Genomic DNA, 23239 nt, shown 5'->3' with positions numbered 1-23239 from the left:
TGTAGTGAAATAACAGGTGTCTTTGCGTTTGCTGAATCCTGACATGAACATCCGGCCACCAGATGGCGCTGTTAGCTCCGTGTTTGGGAGGTTTTACACCCAGTCCTGTTGTGTTGATCTTGTTTTATTTCTCTGTATTTATTTTCATCCAGGACTAAAAACCGCTGCTGTTCTCCTTTGTTTTCGAACTGTATTGACTCAAAGTCCTGTAAAACAAAGGCTGTTTTGTTTATTTATTTGAAAAAAGGAGCCATTTTATTTGAACTACTGTGATCATCTGTTTTTTTATATCTATATATATATAAAAAAGGAGAAAAAAAAGCACTCACTGTAGCTTGCAAACCTCACGTCTGAGAGCGGATCTTGTGCGTCAGGGTTCGGGAACATGTTACCAGTTGTGTCCAAGTGTACAAAGATCTTTTCGCTATTTTTTTAAAACTGTGTGGACTTTTTCTTTTCGTTGTTGGTTTCTGGGATATCTGAAGGACTGTATGTTTGTTTGTGTGAGTGGAAGTTAAGGTGTACAGTCGAATGAAGCTGAACCAAACATTTTACTTTTCTTTTTGTTTATGTTGGGAACTGTCCTCAAAAGCTAATTTAAAGATTTTTAACCCTCAGCTTTTCATTCAAACTTGCTGCATAGCTCTGATTTTACCCCCCAAATGGGGGGGAAAACACTTTTTTTTTTTTACCCTATGAGCTTGATAATAATTTTTAACAAAACGATTTAAATTCCCCCTCTCCCTTTTCTGGTATAGAAATGTTACACGTGTCCTGTTGACCAAATAACGTTTGAGTAAGTTTATCTAAAGCTGCTTTCTGACTGGAAGATTTAAAGGAAAACCTGAACGATTTGGAGTCTGTGAGAATTAGATGGGAGGATCAATCAAAGGAGCGGGGGGCTAGCCTGGTGAGCTAAAGCTGCTGCATCTAAGTTCAGGTTTTATAAAATGTGAAGAAAAGTGCATTCGATGAAGCATTATGCCCTGCCACACATATAAGATACACGTGTCATGTGTAGTGCATGTATATTGGGATGGAAGGTGTGAAAATTTCATTTTCTGATTCTTTCATCTTGGGCTGAAAGTTGGAAACTTTACGCTCTGCTATCTAACATGCAGTCAAACAATAATTAGCTGAATTACTTATAAAATAAGGCCAGGTTCCCTCACCTGTGAGGCAGGTCAACCGTTCAGCATGCCGATGTGAGTCAGTCTTCATCAGTGCCGACAGAGCATCTGCTTGGTGTAGCATGAGGTTAATTGAGGTCATTATTGGGAAGTTGCTACAACTGTACCAAACTACCCATCTGGAGTTTATGTGCAGCAAGTAGAGCGTCTCCAAGGGGGAAGAAAACAAAAACCTAACAGCAGGGCCTTTAATAATTTTCCTACGCCAAATGAGAACATATTCCTGGACTTTATTTCGTGTTTATACAAATGCTGCTTTATTCCTTCCTTTTATAATGATATATTGTCTTCCTTGTCCCCAACATATCTTTAGCCTTTTTCTTTCTTTTTTAGTTTTTAGCAATAGTAACTTCTTCCCTCTCTCATGTTTTTCATCTTTTTGTTTTACTTCCCACCTTATAGCCCTACTCTCTCTTCCCTCTTTACTCCTTTCTTTCCTTTTTTTTTCTTTGCAGATTTCACATTTAACGCCTGCCACAGTCATACTAAACTTCAATATTTTATATTTTTGATAAAAATGAAGGACTGAACTCCAGAAAAGTAAAGTCAGGAAAATGCAGTTTTTTTTCTCTCCAGCTACCTGGAGGTCACATGACAAATGCAGCAGTTTTAGATGCTTAGAAAGGGGATGCTGTAACGTTAACATGAAGCTACCGAAACAAAGGCGGACAGGAAGCACTGCCAACTGCTGAGTCACAGTTTGTAAAACGAAGCTGTTGTGCTGCGATAAAATTTGTTGACGATTTGAGTAAATCTCTTTTGTTAATGTGCAGAAGGATCTTCTCATCCAGTTCTAACGTCTCTAATTTGTTTCCCCACAACCGAAATCAGTGGGAAAGAGAGGTCAGAATAACAGCTCTGTTAGGAAACGCCAAAACTCAGGGTCCAATTTAAGAAAATAAATAAAATATATAAATAAATCGAAGCTGGAGCAAAAAAAAAAAAAAAGACATGACTCCATTATGTTAGAGCCCTCTATGCAATCCAGCAAGACAAACGAGCAGATGATTCATCAGCGCAAACGGTCGTGTGTCGGTAGCTTAAATGTCATCCAGGTCTGCTTCTTTTTTTAAATTTAATTTAAATTTATGTTGGTCTGTATGTCAAATAGGACAGAGCTGCCACTACTTATGTAAAAAAGCTATGAAAAAAAATCCCACTATTGGCCTTAAGAGGAGTCATTTTAGTCCACAACATTTTGGACGAGTTGTGATGGAGTGTAAACACTGCAATAACCTGTCAGTGAGCAGACTTTTTTTTTTTCTTCCTTCTTTAAATAAAATCTAAAAGAAACGCATACAAAATGCCCCCAGCGGGTTTCTTTTTCTTTTCTTTTTTTAGCCCATTCCTCACAAACTAACACATTAACCATGCTTTGGAGCATACCGTTTGTCAGGTCATTTATTTATTTTTTTTTAATATAAATCATGAAGATATGATTTGTTATGCAACAGCCTGTACAACACAACATACCGAAAACAAAACAAAAATTCAAATTAAAGTGTACAAAGCAGCACTGGGCTGTAAAGAACCCATATAGTAACATTTTTTCACATTTTTTTATTTAATTTTTTTCCCCCTCCCTCATCAATGAGAAGATGTCTGAGCTTCTCTGACTGTACTTTTAGTGTTTGACGCCTCAGCTATAAACCTTTTGTTTTCCGTGGATGCAAATTGACGGGAAAAAAAAAAAAAAGCTGGTTGTAAACAATCCAAGCGGGTGGATTTTAGATTATGAACAAATGGCGAGTGCAAATCAGTCGTGGAGTGAAATGAATGCAGAGCCCTAATCAACAACATTCACATGTAAACACCGGTTTGTGGAAAGCCAACAAGGATGAAACACAGGAAGCGGTGTTGGGTAAACGGTGTCGGACGTAAGGATGAAAGGATGGGTTTGCGTGTGACGTAAACGGCGACGGAGCGAGACTGATGTCGCACCTTTTGGCTTTATCTGACTTCAGCAGGGAGGCTGGGCATTTTGGGATTGGAATAAAGAGCAGAATTTAACGACAGATATAAATTTAGCTTAGCACGGGCGGAGATGGACAGACACGGTATGTGGTTCCCTTAATACTTTTCATAACCACAGGACCGCCGAGCACTTGAGCAAAGAGCTAATTCACTGCTTTTAATCTGCGAGAGTTTGGAATCTTGAACTAAATGTCTAATTTTAACTATTTCACAGTGATTTTTTCCTCTGTGAGAAAATGAAAACATTAAACGCAAATTGTTGTAGTTAAGCAATCAAAATCCAGCGTTTGGGTCACTGAGTGTATAAAGGGATAACTACACAGCCATCTATTAATTTTTCAAATTCAATATCTTATAAATGCGTAATATCCTGATACAATTTTAAGTTAATACATCTGATTGACTCAGATTCCTTAAAAACAGTGAAATAGTCCTGAATTCAGGTGCCGAATGCTAATGCTAGCCCATTAGCATCAAGTTTTTCTAAGCTAGCTAACAATTCTGGCTATAGTTTGTCTTTTTTAAAAATATATTTAAGATATAAAGAAGTGTTTTTAATTTTTCACTTACACATTACCTAGCTTTGAGTTTTTCTCAAACTTTTCTGAGAAGCTTCTGGAAGAACTGGAACAAAGCTAGCTGCCCTTAGCTTACCCTTCATTTATAAATGTAAAAACAAAACCGGTTGCGGTGAAACATAACCATGAAAAATCAGCTGAATCTACCTTTTGAGATTTTCTATGCCTTGTAATTCACAATCCAGTGCTTTTTTTTATGCCAAAAGGTGCAGCGGTGATTATAAAACACTGATTTCTAACAGCAGTTTTATTTCCATTATAAGCTTGTGAGTGGTTTTCCCTAAAACGACGAGTCGAGTCATGTTTGACCCCAAACCAAACAGCAATCAGAACTTAAATTTGGTTCTGTTCACCTCAAATTCTGAGCTCAGACGTGGGAATGACCGAATTTAATAGCAATCCATTAAAAAAAGTTGGAGTTATGGATTGAAACCATAATGTTCAGAATCTGCACAAAACCATATCTCATTTACCAAAAACCTCATAGCTTTTTTTACATACTTGTCAGCCATGTTGGATTTAAACTCTTGAGACCTTCCATGTTCAAACTGTTCGACTGGATTTAAGAGTCTCATTTTCGATGTTCCCATCTGGAAACACAACAAAACGCCCCTTCAATCCAAAATGAAGTTCTCAGACTAGCCCAGAGGTTAATAATATCCAATATGGCTACCATGTGAATAAAATGATGAGTTGTATAACTATACTATTAGCACGCAACACAGTTTGTTTCTCACTGAACCAGGTACTTGCACAAAACGGATCTGAAACGCCTTTGGTAATCCCACAGGCAACTAGAGCGTGCCGATTGTCACTCCAAGATCTGACTTGTGAGGTGAATAAAAATGCAGCAATGTGCTGGATTTCATGCACCTCATTAGTGTGAAATTGGATCTGGAAAACCAGCGTGACTCCCAGAGCATGAGGTACAAATACAGATCGTTTCTGTAACTTACACTGAGAGTGGAAGCCATATTTGATTTAACGTCGGGGCGGCTCATGGACTTGGGATTTCCATTTGTTTCTGTAATTCAGATTTTCCCCGTTTCTGGTTGGAAATGTTACATGAATGGCCCTTGACAACAGAAGCTTCACAACAGCCAAGAGATTAATACTAAATATGATTGCCAGGCTCATGAAAGTCTCATTTATAAACAACAGAGTGCTCCACAACTGGTTTGTAGCCATGTTGTGGCTTGTAGTGGTACAAGATGTTAGTACCGCAACAACGGACAAATCCCCACTAGTTGTTTAAGTTGTGACTACAATGCTCAACTTTAGTGTGAAGCCTTCAGTCCCAAAACTGAGATTGGATTTCCAAGAAGAGTGGAATGCAGCAGATTACTGATACAATGTGAAATTGGACCCTGGTTTTAATCCCAGTCCACGACAGCCATATTGCTGCCGTGGACTGATCCAGTTGTTTTTCCTGAATGAACCACAACCTCCAAATGGAGACGTAACTAGCACAGAAACACGGTTTCCACTTGATTTTTCCAACACCAAACTCAGAAATTCAGATTTTGAGTCAAATAAACATCAAAATTAGATTGGTTAAAAACCATTCCCATATCCGAGTCCTGTGTAAACCAACGTTGGCGGCAATATTAACGTCTCCTCATACGGAGACACACAGAGGACAGAAACACAGTGAAAGACAGGTGTGTAAACATATCAGCCCCTCCCTCCAGTTTTAAATTCTGCCTGATATCGAGGTCACAATCACGATGCTCTCGGGCTCATACTCAGATTCAAGTGTCGTTATTTTTCTACATTGCTGTTAAAACACCGTCCCTCTTTTTTCTTTTTTTTTTTAAATCTAATTTACCTTTTAGTCATTTTTTGTGAAAAAAATTCGGAAGTCAAAGGTGTTAAACTAAGTGCCAAATTAAAAAAAAAAAAAAAAAAGCTACTCGAGGATGGAAGAACAAAATGACGGAAGAATGGTAAGAAAAAAAGAAGAAGCTTATAAACAAACATGTTGCGTTGATGAGAAGTTTAAAAATCGCCCACTAGTGTCCGAAACATAAAGTGCAGGCAGTGTCTGTTCTCGGTAACGACCGCTGCTCTCCGCCGATAAAAGAGCCGAAGAGCGACCGAGCCAAAACAAAACCAAAAATGCTGAGGTTGTCGACAATCCGCTTCAGGACCAGCCGGACTCCAGACTAGTGTCTTGCTCAAGGCAGGGCTTGGATTTGGTTGTCTGTTTATCAAAAATAACCGGAAGCGGCGCTCGGGTCTTCGCCGCTACGCCGTTCACTCCACCCGAACCAGCAGTCCGTAGAGAAGCGTGCCGCCCTGCTCCTTCGTGATCCACTCGATCTCAGAGTTGCTGAAGCGGGGGTCTAGAGGCTCGCTGTGGCTCAGCGTCTGAGGTCCCACCTTGTAGGAGCCCGGCCGCACGCACACCTGGAAGCCCACCTGAGCCTGGTGGCAGCGGTGAGAACGCGGGTCCTGAAATCTGCAGGGAGAGGAGAAGAAGAGCCGTCACTTCCGGCTCGGGTTTCCACCACCCCGGCGTTTCCACGCGCTACGAACTCACTGCACTTTGGGAGCAAACGTCTCCATGCCAGAGTAGCGCATGGTCGGGGAGAGCCGCACTCTGGGAACCTCCCTGCCGGGGGCGCTGTTCTCCTCTGGTTCGGTGTAGCCGTTTGGACCCTCCGTCTTCACTTGAGACACCAGGAAAATGGACGACGTTCCTGCAAAGCGAAGCGAAACAAAAACTACTCCTTAAAAAAAAAAAGTGTTGCCACAACTATCAAAATAACTAATGGCGAAGGATATGAGCATCATACCAGGCAGCAGCTGGCCGTGGTCCAGTGTGCGCCGCAGGGCTCCTACGTTGGTGCCGTGATACGCAATGTGCCACTTCTTTAGTGCATTGGAAACCTCACAGTGGGACTTGACCCTGCAGAATGAGGCAGGCTATAAATAATAGCTAAAAACTAACAAACAGATGCTAATAACATTTGCTACAGCAAAAACATCCACATTCAACACAAGGACTCATATTTAAGACACTTTACCGCCATCTAGTGGTTAGAGTTACACCCAATCATGCCTCATTTAGCTTGTTTGCAAACTAAATACTGAACTTTATATCTGCTGTATGTGCTCTAATCAAATGAATAAACTAACTTTGAATCCATTTCACAGCAAAAACACTACTTATGCATACATCTAAATACAGTTAAGCAGAAAGAGGATAAAATATTAGATCATAGATATACAGAACAACCAGAAATGTTTGTAGTTCAGTTTGTTTATAGATAGATATATCTATAGATATGTTCAATATTTTTCTAATTGTTCCTTCATGACCTAAGAAAAGCAGCAAGCTACTGCTAATTTCCACACCCAACACATCTGTGTATTGGGGGCGTTTTTATGTTTGTTGTTATTTATTTATTTTTTAATTCTGAACCTGGTAAAGATCAAATTATTATTATTTTTTTTATCATTTCTGATACATGAAATCCATCAGCATTTTTAGCCTCAAAATGCTTCTTACTCCAACATTTCAGAGATTTCCAGATTTACTATAACAGCGTGAATAAAAAAACAAAACTAAACAAAAGGCCTTCCTGCAGCCTCCCCACCTGAGGGCGAAGCGGCACCACCCAAATGGCAGGGCGTAGTCTCGGGGTGGCTCTCCTCGCTTGTAGTACGCCTCGTCTCCCCGCAGCTTGTGGCAGGACTCGCAGTAGCACAGGTTGTACTTTGCATCTTCGTTGAAGTAGCCGTCTTGAGGTTGGACGGAAACAGGACGCGTCATTTTATACACGTGTGAGGAGGGAACGTGGACGGAAATGGCGACGAGAAGTCAGAGAGATTAAGTCAAACCTGGCAAAGTGAGCAAGTCCTTGAAGCGGGAGCAGAGCGCCTGGTACTCGCAGGTCTTGTTGGGGTTGACCTCTGGAGGGGGCGTCCAGCACACACTCTCTTTGATGCCTGCAAGCACCAACAGAGAACCTGCTGAGGAAGCTGAAGGCTGCGGCGGAGGAGTTGGAAAAAAAGGAAACCGAGAGGTTTCGTACCGTCAACCATGTCTGCCTTCTCCATGTCTCCCTGAAAGCGAGTGTCGCCGCTCTCTGCACCCACAGCTGGCACGTTGTTGGTTACTATGGTGACCTGTCGCCATGAGAACATCGGTTACAGCAAAATGATCTCGGCTGGGACATTTAATCGGATCAAATAAATTTAATAACATTCGGCAGATCTTATTTAGTCATGTAAATCTTGTTCATGCAATATTAGAAATGCATAAAAATGCCAAAATAAATAATTGAATTGAAAATGGCTGGAAACAGAGGCACAATTACACAACTATACAACTTTGAAATGCAGAAGTGGAGCCTCCTGCACAACCAACAAGGATGCAGAAAGTGGTTTCTGGACGGCAAGCCTACAACAAATGGGTGCTGTCTTTTCCAGCAGCCATTGTACAGCACATACAGCTGAAAACCAGCTTTATGTGCAACAAGCGTAGTGGAGCTCTGCTTGGGTTGCTAGGTAACAGCGAGGTGCGACTCAACAATCGGGAGGTTTTTGAAACGGCTCATTTTCCAGATACCAAGAAATGGGAGGGTGGATTTTGTAAACGCTTTGGCTGTTTTTGGAAGCACTGTTGATTTTTATTTTTTTTCAATGAACCAACTAATAATTGCATAGCCAATTGTGTCTATAGGAGGGGATTTTTGCAGAAATTGAAATAGGTGAAGCTAAAACTTCATCTATGTCCTTTGCTACAAATGATCAAGAGTCCACTGAAGGATTCTGGGCAGAACATTTTTACAGACAAAGAAGGTAGTTGTTTCCTTTTTATTTTAAATACAAAATATTGACTAATTTTTATGCAGTTTTCACTCATTTATTGCTCTGAGCATGTTGATCTTTCAGCAATTTGCCTTTTTTGAGTCTGTATACTCCAGTTGATCACCAAATTATTTTACAGTTACTTCAATAATAGCTTCATCGCGATTAATCCGATTAGCCGTTTCAAGCTTAAAATATTCAAATGAATCCTTTGCGAGGCGCGGCCAAGTCCCTCTGCGTCTCTACAAACCTGTTCACACTGGCCGTAGAGGTCGATGAAGGGGTAGCAGGGCGAGGGGATGTCCTGCGCCGCCACGCCCTGGTCCATGCTGTTCACATAGAGATGGAGGCAGTTGTTGGTGTCCACCAGCAGACCCAACACTGTCCCCTCTGGACAAGTGTCCAGGTTAGGACCGTAGTTCTCACATATCTGAAGGGCGGAGGGGAGCGAAACAGAAATCAGATGATGGGAGAAGTGAAAGGTGGCTGTCGACTAACGGCAATGTTGTGGAGCGTTTACTTTTAGAGAGTTGTGGAAGACGGAGTCGCGCTGCAGCAGCCAGGCGGAGCGCTTCAGGCAGCAGGCCGTGGAGGGGAAGTTCAGCCGGTCGGGGGAGTGGCCTATCACCCCTAACGACAGAGACGACGTCCACGACGGGTTCAGACGATCGATCTGAAACTGGCGCCCAAAGAAAAGCATGAATCATCCACTCAAACTGCAAATTGAAACACAGACAATCGTATTTATGCGAGTCCAGCAGAGCCACCTGGAAGAGCTGCTGGCGCGCCAGCGGCTGGACGGTGACCAGCAGGCCCTGGTTGTAGCTGGAAACCCGGGCTGCCGTCAGGTTCTGGTTGGACAGCTGGATGTTCTTGCCGTGGTTTTCCAGAAACATCATGACCGTCGGCACCAGGGAGCATGTTTCACTCTCAACCTTGATAAGAAAAAAAACAAAAAAAACACAAAAGAAGCATTTGACACGAACAAAATCCAATTGTTTCATAAAGCTTCTATTTTGTTCCCTCTCTTTCCAGCCTCTGACCTCTCTAACGGGGCTGCTGTCCTCCTCCCCTTCGCTGCAGCTGTCCGAGGTGAGCGAAGGCGCCTTGATGCTCTCCAAGTCCTCCATCAAAGAGGAGCTGACGATGGACAGCGCCGTTATCCGCCCGTACAGGTCCAAAACGGCGTACACATTCTGCGAAAAGCCAGAAGCCGCTGCTCAGTGCTAATGTTTAGATTTGCAGGGTTCAGCAAGTCAAATTTAAGTCTTTTTAAGGCCAACCCGAATTAAATGTAAGAACAGAAAAAAGTAAATACAGACAATGGTTAGAGGACGATGCCGTTGTTATGATAAAGCATCGCAAAAGCTGAACATTTTTATTTATTTAGGTTTGAAAATAGCATCAAACATCTGACTCTTCTGTGTTTTTGTGATTTTTCCTTTGAATTTATTTTGCTCAAATCTTAGAAAGAATTAAAAAACTAAAGTTTATAGGCATCTACAAAATACTTAAATAACACATTAACATGATTTTGTGCAAACTGCAAAAAATATATCATCTGAGAAAACAATAAATAGAAAATGATTTTTTGAAGTGGAGTTGAGAAACTACAATAGAAAAATAAATAAAATTTTAGGAGGGAATCTGAAACTAAAGTTATCAATCTTATGCGAGGATCGATGCGATACTAATACCGACTCGGCATCGATATTGGTGATATTTTGGATCGATCCGCCCACCTCAACTCAAACTTGAGATTAAACAGGCCTGCCACAGACTTGTGGTTAACATATTTTGAATGAATCTGAGACATGCGAGGCCTTTGCTTTAGATACATTAATGCAGAGCTTTAAGGATTCGGACACCCTGGTGTTGGTACCTTGGGGACTGCGGTAGCGGCAGGCCCCATGTCCTGCCCGTCAACAAAGATGTGCATGGTGTCGTCGTTGCACCTCTTCACGCCCACGCGGTTCCCCACCTGGAAACACATTCAGACTTGATCTCCTGCGAGCTCTGGAAGTGAGAAATGGATAAAACGAAGGCAGGAGGCGCTGCTCACCGTCAGCCGGTCCAGCGAATAGCCGTAATTCTGCCGCTGCAGAACGCCGTTGCGTTGGACCTCGGAGCCGCAGAGCAGCCAGGTGACCTTGGTGCGGAGCTGTGGGAGGGAGGGCGAGAGGCCGGACAGCGGGCAGGACGGCAGCTCCGGAGGCGCCAGCGTGGTCAGGCCGATGTGCAGAGAGCCGCACCACTGATCGTCCACCTCGTCGATCCTCACCTGCAGGAGGAAACCGGTGAAGAAGACCCAACCTGCTGGCTGCCCGCATCCTTATTTCCCCAAGTTAATCGCGAGCAAACCTCAAACAGCTCGTCCGCTTTGAGCTCTTTGGCGCTGAACACGATGCCGTGAGAGTAGCCGCCAACTCTGATGGCCTGGCAGCCCTCGCCCAGCAGCACCACGTTCTTTCCATGCTTACTGTGGAGCCGGTGGGCGACGCCTGCGACTGCAAGCACAAAATGAAGGACATAAGGACGCAGCTCTGAAGGATTTCGCAACGCAGCGTCGGAGAAAGAAACCTCCTGAGCACCTGGAGAGTGGATGGGGAAGCTCTTCTCGGTGACGTTGCTGGTGCAGAGGCTGTTGTCCAGCGGGCCGGAGGAGCTGGTGATGGAGACCTGAACGCACTGACCGTACAGATCGATCACAGCAAACACCTCTGAAAGAGACATGAGAGGTACAGGCAACGCCCTTCAGCTGACGTGCAGAAAACTGGCTCTCATGAAAACTGTGTCGTTTTGTTTCCACCCGTCGACCTCGACACCGGGCCCTGGTCGAAGTGTTGTCTGATTGGTCAGAAGACTGCGGCCGTCAACTCGTCCGCTTCCGCTATACGGTTTTTGTAAAATAATCATTAGTTGAAATGAAATATTAACACTGCCGTCTGAGCGCATTTCCGCTTGAAACACAGCCAATCAGACAACACTTCGCGATATTTTGACCCAAGTCTGGCGTCGACGTTAGCAGGCGGACGGCTCTCTGGGAACGACGCGACGCAATTTCCGTCAGGCGTCTACGTCAACGAGGGTCAGCTTCATCTCTTTGGTCGAAGTATGCGGCGTGTTAGTTTTTTAAATATTCATTTTAGCGGTGGCTCTCTACCTGCCGGCAGACCCGCGCAGGCGACGCCCTGATCCACGCCGTTGATGTAGTAATGGAGGTCGCCGTTGGCGGTGCGCATCATGCCGATCCGGGAGCCTGTGGTCAGGGAGTCCAGGTCGCAGCCGTAGTTGTTGCGCATTGTGTTGCCGTCCTGCATGATGGCGGTTCCACTGTGGGAGAAAAAAAAACAAAAAACATTAGATGAATTGTTTGGATCTAATTTGTAATTTGAATCATTTGTAAAACGTCACATTCTTACCTCAGCATCCAGGTGTCGTAGTCTATGTCGGTCATCGTGTTCGGAAACTCCAGCTCCTCCGGTCTGATGGCGGTCACTCCTGGAGGCACAGGGACAGCCACAGATAAACGTCAGGCAGCGGACGGAGTCGGACCAACCGGATCAGTCCGAGGAAACTGAAACGTATCGTTAATAAAGCAGAGGAAGCTCCGACCTGCTTCTATTGAACCTGACCAGCGGTCCACCATCTTCTGAATAACAATTTCAAAGAGTTCTCCATCCCGAAGGCACCTGAAAAAAAATAAAATCACATCTTCACCGCAACATCTACTCAAGAATGTAGACTGATACACCGTATACATGCTGTATTGATAAATAATATTTTACCAAAAGAAAACTAACAGAACACCCAGGAATAATCCTCAAAGTAAAAAGACGAGTTTCCAAACCTTGCTTTACGTTTCACAGTGCAGTTCATTTTTAAAGGAGACTAGAAGCACAAAAATTGGACTGAATTTAAAGTTTTATAAACTGTGGTCAGACATCAATTACACAACCTACAAAAAAGCAGAGAAAAAGAGGAAATGGACGGATCAACAGACAAATGGATGGATGAAAAGATGGATTAATAGATAGACGTGAAAACAAATGGCTGCATAAATGCATTGATGCACAGAAAAAGTTATTTAATCAAGTTAAGCAGAAAAATAAACTGGATTAACTTTAAAACTTAAGAGTCTCTGAGAAAGACAATAGTTGTGAGTTATGACATCATTAAACTCTGATGAGTTGCAGCGTAAACCAGGAAGGAGGAGTTTTATTTCACCTCATGACGTTTTAAGATCATCTCAGCTTCAAACATCTTATGCTGCTTCAAAAGCTCTTCGACCTGAAAGGGTTCTGACCATCGACGCCGTTACCTGTTGGAAATGACGATGGCGTCGTTAAACTCGCTGCGGCAGTTCTGGCGCAGCGCGGTGCGCCCCCCGTTGGTGATGACGGCGTTGGTGCCGTGCAGCTGGTGGAAGCGCAGGTCAGTGGAAGTGGAGGCCCCCGCCACAGAGCAGGGACTCCCGGGGGACATGGCGGTGGGGCCGTCTGAGCTGTCCTCTGGTAGAGGAGGGAGGTCCACTGGAACCGCAGACGCACACACACACACACACACACACACAGCAGGTCAGACTTTCCTTAAAGCTGATGTCTCTGATAGACCATCGTTATCGTCCTGCTCCTCCGGGCCTCACCCATGTCGTCCATGATGGTGGCCTGGGCTGCCTGGCCGTACAGGTCGACCACAGCGTAGACGTTCGGCGGCACGTTCCAGGCCGCCGGGCCCTGCGCCACGCCGTTCACGAAGAAGTGCAGGCTGCCGTCTTCCTTCCGGACAACTCCGACCGTGTCCCCGGCCTGCAGGCAGAAGAGCGACGGTTTCGTCAACTATAAAACACGATTTAACAGAAAGACGGCTGATTTAAAAATAAAGAAAACTCCTCTTACTTTGAGTCGATCCAGGTTGTGTCCGTACTCGTCCAGAATCGTGGTTCCGTTGTGCATCACACCGTTTCCCGTCATCATCCACGTCCCTGAAAGACAACCCACGGGAAACGGGTCAGGCGCCTCTGCACTGAAAACTCCTCGACTTACAGCTGAATTAAAATAGATAATTATATGCAACATTATTAATAATAAAAAAAGGATGAGAAAATAAATTGTTTCATTACATTAGCATAATCTCACAATGAAAACTTGAGAAATACACAACCGTTATTTTGAGATTTGTTTAGAGTTTTGAACTCGGATGTGAAACAAATGGCCGGATAAACACAGAAACGGGAGACGCAGAAGTCACCAGTGAGCCGTGAGCGTCTCTGGATCTCAGAGAAACGATGAGCTGAAGAGAAGAAACGACCTGCATCGGCGCTAAATGCTTTCCGTCATCTCACCTGACCGCAGGTTCGTCATGGTGGACGGCAGCTGCAGGTAGGCGGGATTGTGTGTCGTGACACCGATTTCGATGGAGCCCGCCCATTTGTCCACCATCTTGTCGATGCGGACCTGGAACACCTCGTTGGAGCGCAGCGGCCGGCTGCTCAGGACCACCCCGTGGTTGAAGTCATCAGTCGCACTAAAGACATCAGCAGAACATGTGTTAAAATTAAATCCTTGCAGCGAAGATGATGAACCAGAAGAAGAAGAAGCGCTAACTGCGGCCGCAGCGCCGTCCTGCCGTCGCAGATGATGGCTGCCTTCTGCCCACAGTTGGGGTGAAACAGGAGACGGTCGGGTCCTTCTGAGTCCGGCGTGAGGGCCAGAGCGGGCCGCGGCCGGCCGACGTCGGGCGACAGAGCCCTCATGATGGCGTTGTTGCGCCTGAGGCGGTCGCTGTGGTTGTGGTTGTGGACTATGGTGACTTTGACGGCCATGCCGTAGAGGTCCACCACGCCGTAGACCACGCTGGGAGTCTGCGCCGCGGCCACGCCTGCAGAGCAACAACACACCGCGGTCAAATCGTCGCCCCAGCTTCCTGAGTGCCGACGCGCCGGAACTGGAGGAGGCTTGCCTTGGTCGATGCCGTTGATGTAGAAATGGAGCGCACCGCTGGCTTTCCGCATCAGGCCGATGTGATCCCCCTCCTGCAATGACATGTAGCAGAAAATTGAAAAAGCGGGAAAACGTAGGCGCCGCATTTCAACTGCAAGAGCCGGGGAGGTTTGTTGAGGCCGCTCTTTTAATCACGCATTAGGAACCAGGGATGAACCCGACCACATCAGTAAACACTAAAGAGTGGTCACTCTTTACTGAATCATAGTTTTATTACTGAAAATCAGCTTTTTCAATTTCACAATAAGAGCCGGCTTTTCCTCTCAAACGCTGAACAGGATTTCCTGATGCGCTCAATCCTAAAAACCATTACAGACACAGATTTACACAAGTTTGGAAAAACTTTACCTTGGTTTTTAAACTGTCTGAATTTAGTGCTGTATTGGTTTCATCCTAAGGCTCCAACTAACAATTATTTTAGCAATCGATTATTCTGACGATTAAGCAGATAAAATAAAATTGGAGCCAGGGTTTCCCCCAGAAAACTTGCTAAGCCTGGTGCTCGAGCGCCAGGGCAGTCATCCAGCCCACCGCCGTGTTTATGAGTCAAAAAACTGTTTAAAGTTGACAGGAAATTTGAAAATGTCTCTTGATAGTTATGTGTTAATGGAAGACTGGAAGATTAATACCTAAACACCAAAAAAACTCAAATAAATAAACAATGCAAAGCCTAGTAGTGGCACAAGTAAAGCCTAGTAGTGGCACAAGTAAAGCCTAGTAGTGGCACAAGTAAAGCCTAGTAGTGGCACAAGTAAAGCCTGGTGGCCCGCCAGGCTTACAATACACTGTGGGAAACCCTGTGGAACGGTCTAAAGATGTTTCCTTTAACCACTTAAGGCTATTTATTCAATATTACAAATACATAGGACGAAGAAGCTTTTTACCGCAAACACAAAGTTGAGGATTATTTCAATAATCGATTAATTATTATAATCAGATTAAGATGATTAACTGAATATTGTTTTTGTAAACAAAATGTATTTATTCTGTTAACAGGCTATGAAAGCACTGATCCTCACAGAACCAGTGGCTGTGAAGTAGGCAGACGGTGCAAACACAAACAAGACAAAGCCAGGATACAAACCAAAGGTTCTGGGTGAAAAACGCTCTGGTGGACGAGATGCATGTTTCCACTGACCTGAAGTTCATCCAGGCTGAATTCACAGTATTCCCTACGAGTTCCTTTCCCGTTTGTTAATATCCCACAGCCACTCATCATGATTGTACCTGATAAAGATAAAAAAAGAAATAAAAGTTAAAAAAAAAAAAAGTTCTGATAAGCGAACAGTATCGACTCTGATGGCAGGGTGTTACCTGAGCGCAGATTGGTCATAGTTGCAGGATAGTCCAGGTTGTTGGGATTGTGCGTGGTCACTCCGATCTCGATTGAGCCCGACCACTTGTCCACTAGCTTATCGATGCGGATCTGGTAACAGAGACATCGTTAGCAGTTCAGCCCGAAGAGGGAAGATGGCGGCAGAGGACCGGGCCGCACCTCGAACATCTCGTTGTGCCGGAGCGGCCGGTTGGTCATCACCACTCCGTTGTTGAACTCGTCCAGAGGTCTCCGCCGCTCCGCCGTCTTGTTGTTGTTGCTCAGCTTGATCAGCGTGCCGCACTTCTCGTGGAACAGCAGCGCGTCGTTGGTCATCACCCCACCCGCCCCGGAGCCCGGCGCAGCCCCTCCGGTACCGGCCGGGCTGTTGTTAGAGTTCCCACAGTCTCCGCCCGCTCCCACGCCACCGGCCGTCCCTGTGCTGCCGTCAGCGTTAGCCGGAGCGCCGCCTCCACCGCCACTCCCTCTGTCAACTCTGGAAGAAGAGTCACTTCCTGCGTCGCCTCCTCCACCAGCGTCGCCTCCTCCTCCTCCTCCGCCTCCGCCGTCCTCTCCTCCTCCCTCGTCTTCAGAGCGATAAAATGAAACTATTGCATTGTTAAAGACGTCGAAGAGCTGGTGCTCTGTGAGGACTGAGCAGAGGCAGGAAGAGAACGGCTATCAGAGCAGATCAAGCTATGAAACCCTTAGAGGTGATCTATTATGCTTCCTTGAAAAGGTCGGGATAGGTCTATGGGCGATATAAAACATGTAAATTATTCTTAGATAATAAGATGTCAGTCTGGTCAGTTCTGTCCACTTTGAGCTCTTCAGAATGAGATGTTTTAGAGCCTCTTGTCACTTTAAATCCAAATCAGCCGCTGCTGGTCACGCCACCCCCAACTCAACGTTTACACTCACACGTGAAAACGGCTACCAACAGATGCGCATTTCTACACCTTAACACCTTTGGAAAGCAGAAGTAGAGCCTCCTGCACAACCAGCAAGAATTCAGCAAGTGATTTCTGGATGGTAAATCAACAACAAAACGCTCGTCTTTTCCAGAAGCCATTGTAATATGCATAAACCAGCTGAACAAAAGTGTTAGAGCTCCACTTGGGTTGCTAGGTGATGGGCTGAGCTTTGCTGGGGTTGCTAGGTAACATTGTGACTCCACAATCAAAAGGTCTTTGAAAAGGCTCATTTTCCAGACACCAAAAAAAAAAAAAAAAAAAAAAAAAAAAAAACCGTCTGTGTGTTTTTTAAGCGCCTGGTCTGTGTTTATTAGCTGCTGACACCCAAGTTGAAGTATTTTGTATACGTGGTCCCCTTTAATCAGACAGGGCTTAACTCACCAGCGTCGGGCTCCAGGTTGTTGGGGAACTTGTCTGGCCGGCTGTTGCTGCAGCTGAGCTCAGGCACTGGGGGGGAGAAATGTTTAAAGTACAGGACATGGAAACGAGCCCAGATCACGGCGGCAGGAAGACGAAGTTTAAAAACAGGCTTACCTTCATCTCCGTTCACCATCCCGTTCATCGCTGCCACATTCATCAGCGCTGCGATCCCCCCATCGTCCCGACCCCCACTTACGACCACCTCCTCCTCTACGACTTCCTCCTCTTCCTCCTCCTCCTCGTCCCGCTCTATCGTCTCTCTCTCCCGCTCTGCGGAGGGCGGCGGCGGCTCGCAGCTCACCACCGTCACTTGAGTGCACTTCCCGTACAGATCCACCACGGCCCACAGCTTGGGTGGCAGGCCGCTGGCGGCCGCGCCGCAGTCCTGCCCATTCACCCACAAGTGGAGCTCCCCGCGCGAGCTGCGCTGGATGCCCACGCGGTCGCCCTCGGCCAGCTGGTCCAGGTCGCGGCCGTACTCCTCCAGGACGGAGCGGCCGTCGCGCAGCACCGAGCAGCCCGACACGATCCAGGAGCCGCCCTTGAGCCCCGTGGCGCTGCTGGGGAAGTCCAGCGAGGCCGGGTCCAGAGCCGTCACGCCGATTTCAATCGATCCGCTCCAGGAGTTCACCTGATGGAGGGGCGGAGGAAAAACAGCGCGATTATTATTATTGTTTTACAATTTAAATAAAATACTGCTGGGGAGTCTGGCTATAAAACAACCTAAATAAAGTTTTATGCAAAAATAATCCCCGCACAGATTCTACAGCGTCCACGCCACATGATGAGAGCAGAAAAGAAGAAGAAAACATCCGTCAGCAGCTTTTATGGTGGTCATAAAATTTATTTTTAGTAGCTTTGCTCTGGAAACAGTCCTTTGAAAACCAAGCAGATAGAGATGAAAATGCAGCTAAATATAGGATCCTTACACAGAGAGGAAAGTTTGGAAAAGTCTGTATTCGCTTTCTAAAATTTCCAGATGTGGATGTATTCATACAGATTTCTTCACGTAGCAAAATCCATTTTTCCAGACAACTTCCAAGAGTTTATGGCTCCTTATGTTCACGTTAAAATATAAAACGATTATGTTCAGAAGAAAGGATGGAAAGAAAGGAAGGAGAAAAGAAAAGGGGAAGGGAGGAAAGACAAAGTAAAGTAAAGGAGGACACGAGGTAAGGAAGGCAGGAAGGATATAAGGATGAGGATAGGCAGAAGGAAGGAATGGTGCTAGGACACAAGGAGGTAAGGAAAGACAGACATTGGTGGAAAAAGAAAGAGAAAAAAAATTAAAGGAAAGGAGGAAGATCAAGGAAAGTGGAAGGTAGAAAGGACACAACGGAGGAAGAAAACCAAGATTCACAGGAACAAAAAACAGAAGAAAACAAGAGAGAAGGAATGAACTGTGGTAGCGTGTGCAAGGATGAAAGGAAGAGGGAGAAAGAAAGGAGAAGGAAAAAAGAAAGAAAAAAACAGGAGGATGATTAGAAGCAGTAAGGACGGCAGGACCCACGGCTGGACGGATGCAACCTTTGGAGAACTTGTTTACCCCGATCAGGAACACAGCTTTGAACTCAAATCACCTCCCAGACAAACTGGAATCCATTTCTCCCTGGAGACACTAAACTCATCCTAAGCTGGAAACAATCTGATACTATTGATATCTGGGGGGGGACGAGGTAATATATTTCACTTTCTCATCACTCCACAGTGGCAGCTGAGACACAGCCGCGTAGAGATTCACCTCTTTTCGTACTCGTAGGTGGAAACACGTCGGATGAACCTCCACAAGCTTCGCGGAGATTTTTCCCTGCGGCCTACAACCGAGACGACCGGAGACGAGATGAAACGCTCCGTTCAATCGATACTTTCTGCTCACAGAGAGCTGCTATGTAAGGCAGCGGTGCTACTACGACGAGGGCAGATCTGGGTTAAAAAGAAAGAAAAAAAGTAGTAGAAGTAGCTGACCGGGTCACCAACATCTCCTTCACTAGTTTATGTAACACGCCGCCCTGTGGGCGTCTCTCTCCCTCTCTCTCTCTCTCTCTCTCACACCATTCAGATAAATAACTAGAGGATCCCAGTGCTGCTGAGAAACCGGGCAGCTTTTAAAACGATGAAAAATTAATGGAGTGTAAATTTCTAAGAAGCTCGGCTAAGAATAAACAGCCGAGCTGAACAAACAGAATTACCTCCAGTTTGGACTGAAGGAAATCGGACCTATTGCTAATCTCCCAGACTCATCGCTGCTGTTAACAACAAGACACATTTGCTGCATTCGAACATTGATATCGACTCAAATATGCGCTGATTTAATACAACTTTATCTCTGTTTGCAAATGAAACGCCGCAGAGCACCACAACTCCTCCTTTGACGTTTTGATCTCAAACTTCGACGTGTTCCACTGGGATGCTGTGATCTGGATGGTGTGTGTGATTGTGAAGTGAAAGGAATTTTTTTTTTTTTTTTGACAAAAAAACCCCCTAAGAAGTAAAACACGTGAACCACTTTTTTTTGCTGCCTTTACACTCTGGTCGCTCTATTAGCGAAGGTTTCTTCTCCCAGCTGGGCACATGTAGACACATAAACTCTCACCTCCTTAACAATTAAAACAAATGCACGACACACTTTTCAGATAGTTATGTGTAAAATATGATTTGGGCTCCACTTAACACTTTTGCATGATATTGAGTAAATCTGGCTGTAAATACTAATGGAATGTCAATTTTTTCTCTAACTGGATTTTATATAACATATCAACTTCCTGTCAAAGCTAATTCTCACACAACAACACCAAATCTTTCTCTGCGTCCGGCTGTTGATATTTACCTCCCATCTTCCCCTGCTGCTCGCTCAGTGGATCCCAGTTCGCAGAGTTTTCAGTCACGCAGCAGCGGGCGCTTCGTGATGGAGGAAGAATCGATTTTCATCCAGTCATGAGGCCGATAACGAGAGTCCATACCAGACAAGAGCGCGCCGCGCCGAGAGGGATGCATAATGATTTACGCGCCGCTAAGCAGGTCCCATTAGGCCAGATGTTTTTATTTTCCTGGGCCCCCTGCAAAAGCTCTGAAGATCCCTCTCTGTATGTAGGAGGGGTGTGTGTGGTCTGGTTGGCACCGTCACAAGTTCACAGCTAACGTGTCGTCTAAAAAGCTCTGCTGTGGAGAGATAAGCTGCTGCTCAAAACTGGCTGTAGAAATAACAGTAATATATAGAGGAAGAAGGTCCAGTGCTTCTTCAACATCTTGTTCTTATGAAAAGATTTACACGTTTTAAAGATATTACCTAGAGGTCGTTTTTTTTTTTTGTTTTTTCTTCCTTCAACAGATATATATAGTGATTAAAATAACAAATCTGGGTAATGACGTATAGATTTAACAAAACGCAGCATTTTGAAATGAGCTGGAAAAAAAAAAAAACAGACCACACATTCTGCTTAGTGACCATCTGGGTCGATGACATCACAGGAGGGAGAAGAAGAAGAAGAAGAAGAAGAAGAAGAAGAAGAAGAAGAAGAAGAAGAAGAAGAAGAAGAAGAAGGGAGCCGACTGGCGGACGAGCAACTTTTCAGAGATTTCAACACAAACTGTGAAGTCTTCTGAAGATGTCACTGTGGAAACAATGACTGGACCGGCGTCCAGAACCTCAGCTGATTTTATTCCTCTCTGACCGACTGGTTTTATGTGCAACATTCAAATCCACAAATACTGGAGAGATACCCCCCCAAAAATCTCTACAACTGCTTATTTCAATTGCTCAAACAATAAATATACCTTAATATACATAAACAGGCTCAGTGGTAAGCGTTTTAGCACCACAGCAGAAGCTAATATATACAGGTGACAAACAGATTTTAGTAAAATATGTAACTGTGACGCTGCTGCGGATGCTTCCCTTAATTCACGTTTTTATGACCGTTTTTCTTTATTTACCTTAAAATAAATGGCAAGTAGGTTTAGTGGAGTAAGTGCTTAAAGTGGTTTATTTTGAGACATTGTATGTTTTCAAGTAACAAAATTACCAGAGACGCACCAGTCAGGTGGCCTGAGGTCGACGCTTCATGTCAGCGGATCAAATACTGAGAAGAAAACTTCAATTACATTTTCTAAATCAGATTTTTTTTTTTTTATTATTTTTTAAGACGACAACAATAATAAAAAACTAACTAACTTCCAGTCTGGAAAGACTAACAAACTCCTAAACAAGAACATAATAATCTATATGCCTGTGACGTAAACGTAATCTGTGAAAAGCAGGATTGTTTTAATATTTCATGATCAACGTTACGATGATATGTATTGATAAATAAAGCGATTCAACCTATAAAACATAATCTGATGCACTAAATTAATATAAGTGAGATAAAGGTTAGACTTGTATGCAAAAATGGGAATAGTCTTGAAGATTTTTCAGCTTAATTTAAAAACTATAACTTCAGGAAGGGAGCTCAAAATATGTGTGTCAGATTACAAAAAATGTAATTTTAAAAACACTGGAAACATGAGCGTGAGTTTGATTTATTTTTTTACAAAAAAACGAACGGCTGGTAACTTTTACAGAACTTAGGTCAAAGATTTATCATCTTACATAATTTAACGTTACGATTTCAAATCAGGAACATGTTTTAATATTAGGGCTGCACACCTACAGTGTTACCGTGATGATATAAGTTGCATTAAATCCTCCCTTTCCTCACTGCAAGCTTGGATGCCTGTCTGTGTGACCTTTGGGCACCGGTCTCCGGGTCAAGGGTGGGTCTCTTCTGCAGAGACTCCAACCAATAGTCTGTATATATTATTGTCATGAGAAGAAAAATATCCTAACAGCATGCATACATATAGGCAGTAATTTCTGATAAAACTACTGAATGAACTAATAATGCAATGATCATTTACAGAGCATGCATTATGCAATCATAAGAAGTAACCTAACAAATAACATATTACCTTCAAAGAAGAGAAATCATTGTTTTCTCTAGAAAATATTAACAGAACAGACTGTCAGGATAAAACCCCAGTTAGTCATGATTACAGCAGCAGTAATTAATGAGTGATAGCAGGATCTCATTAACAGCAGTTAGCCCATCGGTGTCGGTTCAGAGACGGTAACCCGGTGTGAGATAAGCCCCGCAGAGCCACCAGGACACACCGACCCCATCAGAACAAAGCTGTTTACCAGCCGAACTAAGCTCCTGCTAGGCACAAGTGAACGCTGTACTTCTGGGTCGGGCTCCACAGACCCTCCATGGTATCTTCCAAAAAGGCTCGCCCCGAACAGCCCCTGCTGCTAAGGGCTCATTAGCGCGGCTAACTGACGGTACCGAAGCTACACGGGCCGGTTATCGCTCATATAAGTGATCCGTTCAATGTATATCCACTCTGAGGCTGACTACCAAGCCACTGTCCCCCCTCTGAGGGCTCTGATAATGTAGTACGTGGACGCAAGGGCGCTCACTAAACACTGCGGAGGCTGTCAGGCTGTTTGAACATCGCTGGGGGGGCTGAAGCCCCTCACTGCGGCCAGAGACACACACAGACAGACCCCCCGGCTCAGCCGCACCAGCAGCGCGCTCACTCCGCTCAGGACAGCCAGCGGCGGGCCTGCACTTGTTTACCTTCTTGTCAATGCGGACGGTGAAGACATCCCGGTCCCTCAGGGGCTCCTTGCTGAGCACCAGGCCGTGGTTGAACTCCTGGACTGGCTGGTTGCGCCGGGCTGTTCGGTTCGAGTTGGACAGGCCGATCAGCTTTCCGCTCCGCGGATGCAGCTCCGCCGCCATCTTCAGGGGGCGGCCAGGATTCACGACACCTCGGCTTTGCGACAGTACCCTTATCTTAGCGGTCGAGTGGTTGTCATGACAATGCTGTTTTCATCAACTGAGCTGTCAACAGTGCCGTATAAAACGTAGTGGGTAATCGAGGGCATATTGAAAAAATATATACATATATTGTTAAATAAATATTTATA

General features: G+C 44.8%; 1 protein-coding gene across 1 annotated transcript; it reads right to left on the bottom strand.

The window, feature by feature from the left end:
- Positions 1-492: 492 nt before the first annotated feature.
- On the bottom strand, positions 493-23051 carry neurl4 (neuralized E3 ubiquitin protein ligase 4). The gene is made up of 29 exons (XM_007551267.2): positions 22887-23051; positions 17386-17902; positions 17233-17298; positions 16058-16530; positions 15877-15988; positions 15701-15789; positions 14522-14594; positions 14167-14440; positions 13905-14086; positions 13459-13544; positions 13206-13368; positions 12882-13092; positions 12176-12252; positions 11983-12061; positions 11724-11893; positions 11152-11280; positions 10922-11067; positions 10623-10841; positions 10443-10541; positions 9604-9756; positions 9328-9495; positions 9081-9239; positions 8811-8990; positions 7783-7876; positions 7589-7696; positions 7345-7489; positions 6541-6653; positions 6285-6444; positions 493-6203 (listed from the first exon to the last, which is right to left on the bottom strand). The coding sequence occupies exons 1-29, from the start codon at positions 23049-23051 to the stop codon at positions 5999-6001; spliced, it is 4815 nt and encodes a 1604-aa protein (XP_007551329.1). The 3' UTR covers positions 493-5998.
- Between the last annotated feature and the right edge of the window lie 188 nt (positions 23052-23239).

Source organism: Poecilia formosa, unplaced genomic scaffold, assembly GCF_000485575.1.
Source record: "Poecilia formosa unplaced genomic scaffold, Poecilia_formosa-5.1.2 Scaffold41, whole genome shotgun sequence".
Lineage (NCBI taxonomy): Eukaryota > Metazoa > Chordata > Actinopteri > Cyprinodontiformes > Poeciliidae > Poecilia > Poecilia formosa.
This window is presented reverse-complemented; position numbering and strand designations above follow the sequence as displayed.

Excerpts from the sequence above, each read along its gene's own strand:
- neurl4 (XM_007551267.2), bottom strand. The coding sequence starts at position 23,051 with ATGGCGGCGGAGCTGCATCCGCGGAGCGGAAAGCTGATCGGCCTGTCC. Across the intron at positions 14,087-14,166 it reads AGGACGGCGCTGCGGCCGCA|TGCGACTGATGACTTCAACC; the intron begins GTTAGCGCTTCT and ends TGATGTCTTTAG. Across the intron at positions 7,877-8,810 it reads TCTACGGCCAGTGTGAACAG|GTCACCATAGTAACCAACAA; the intron begins GTTTGTAGAGAC and ends TCATGGCGACAG.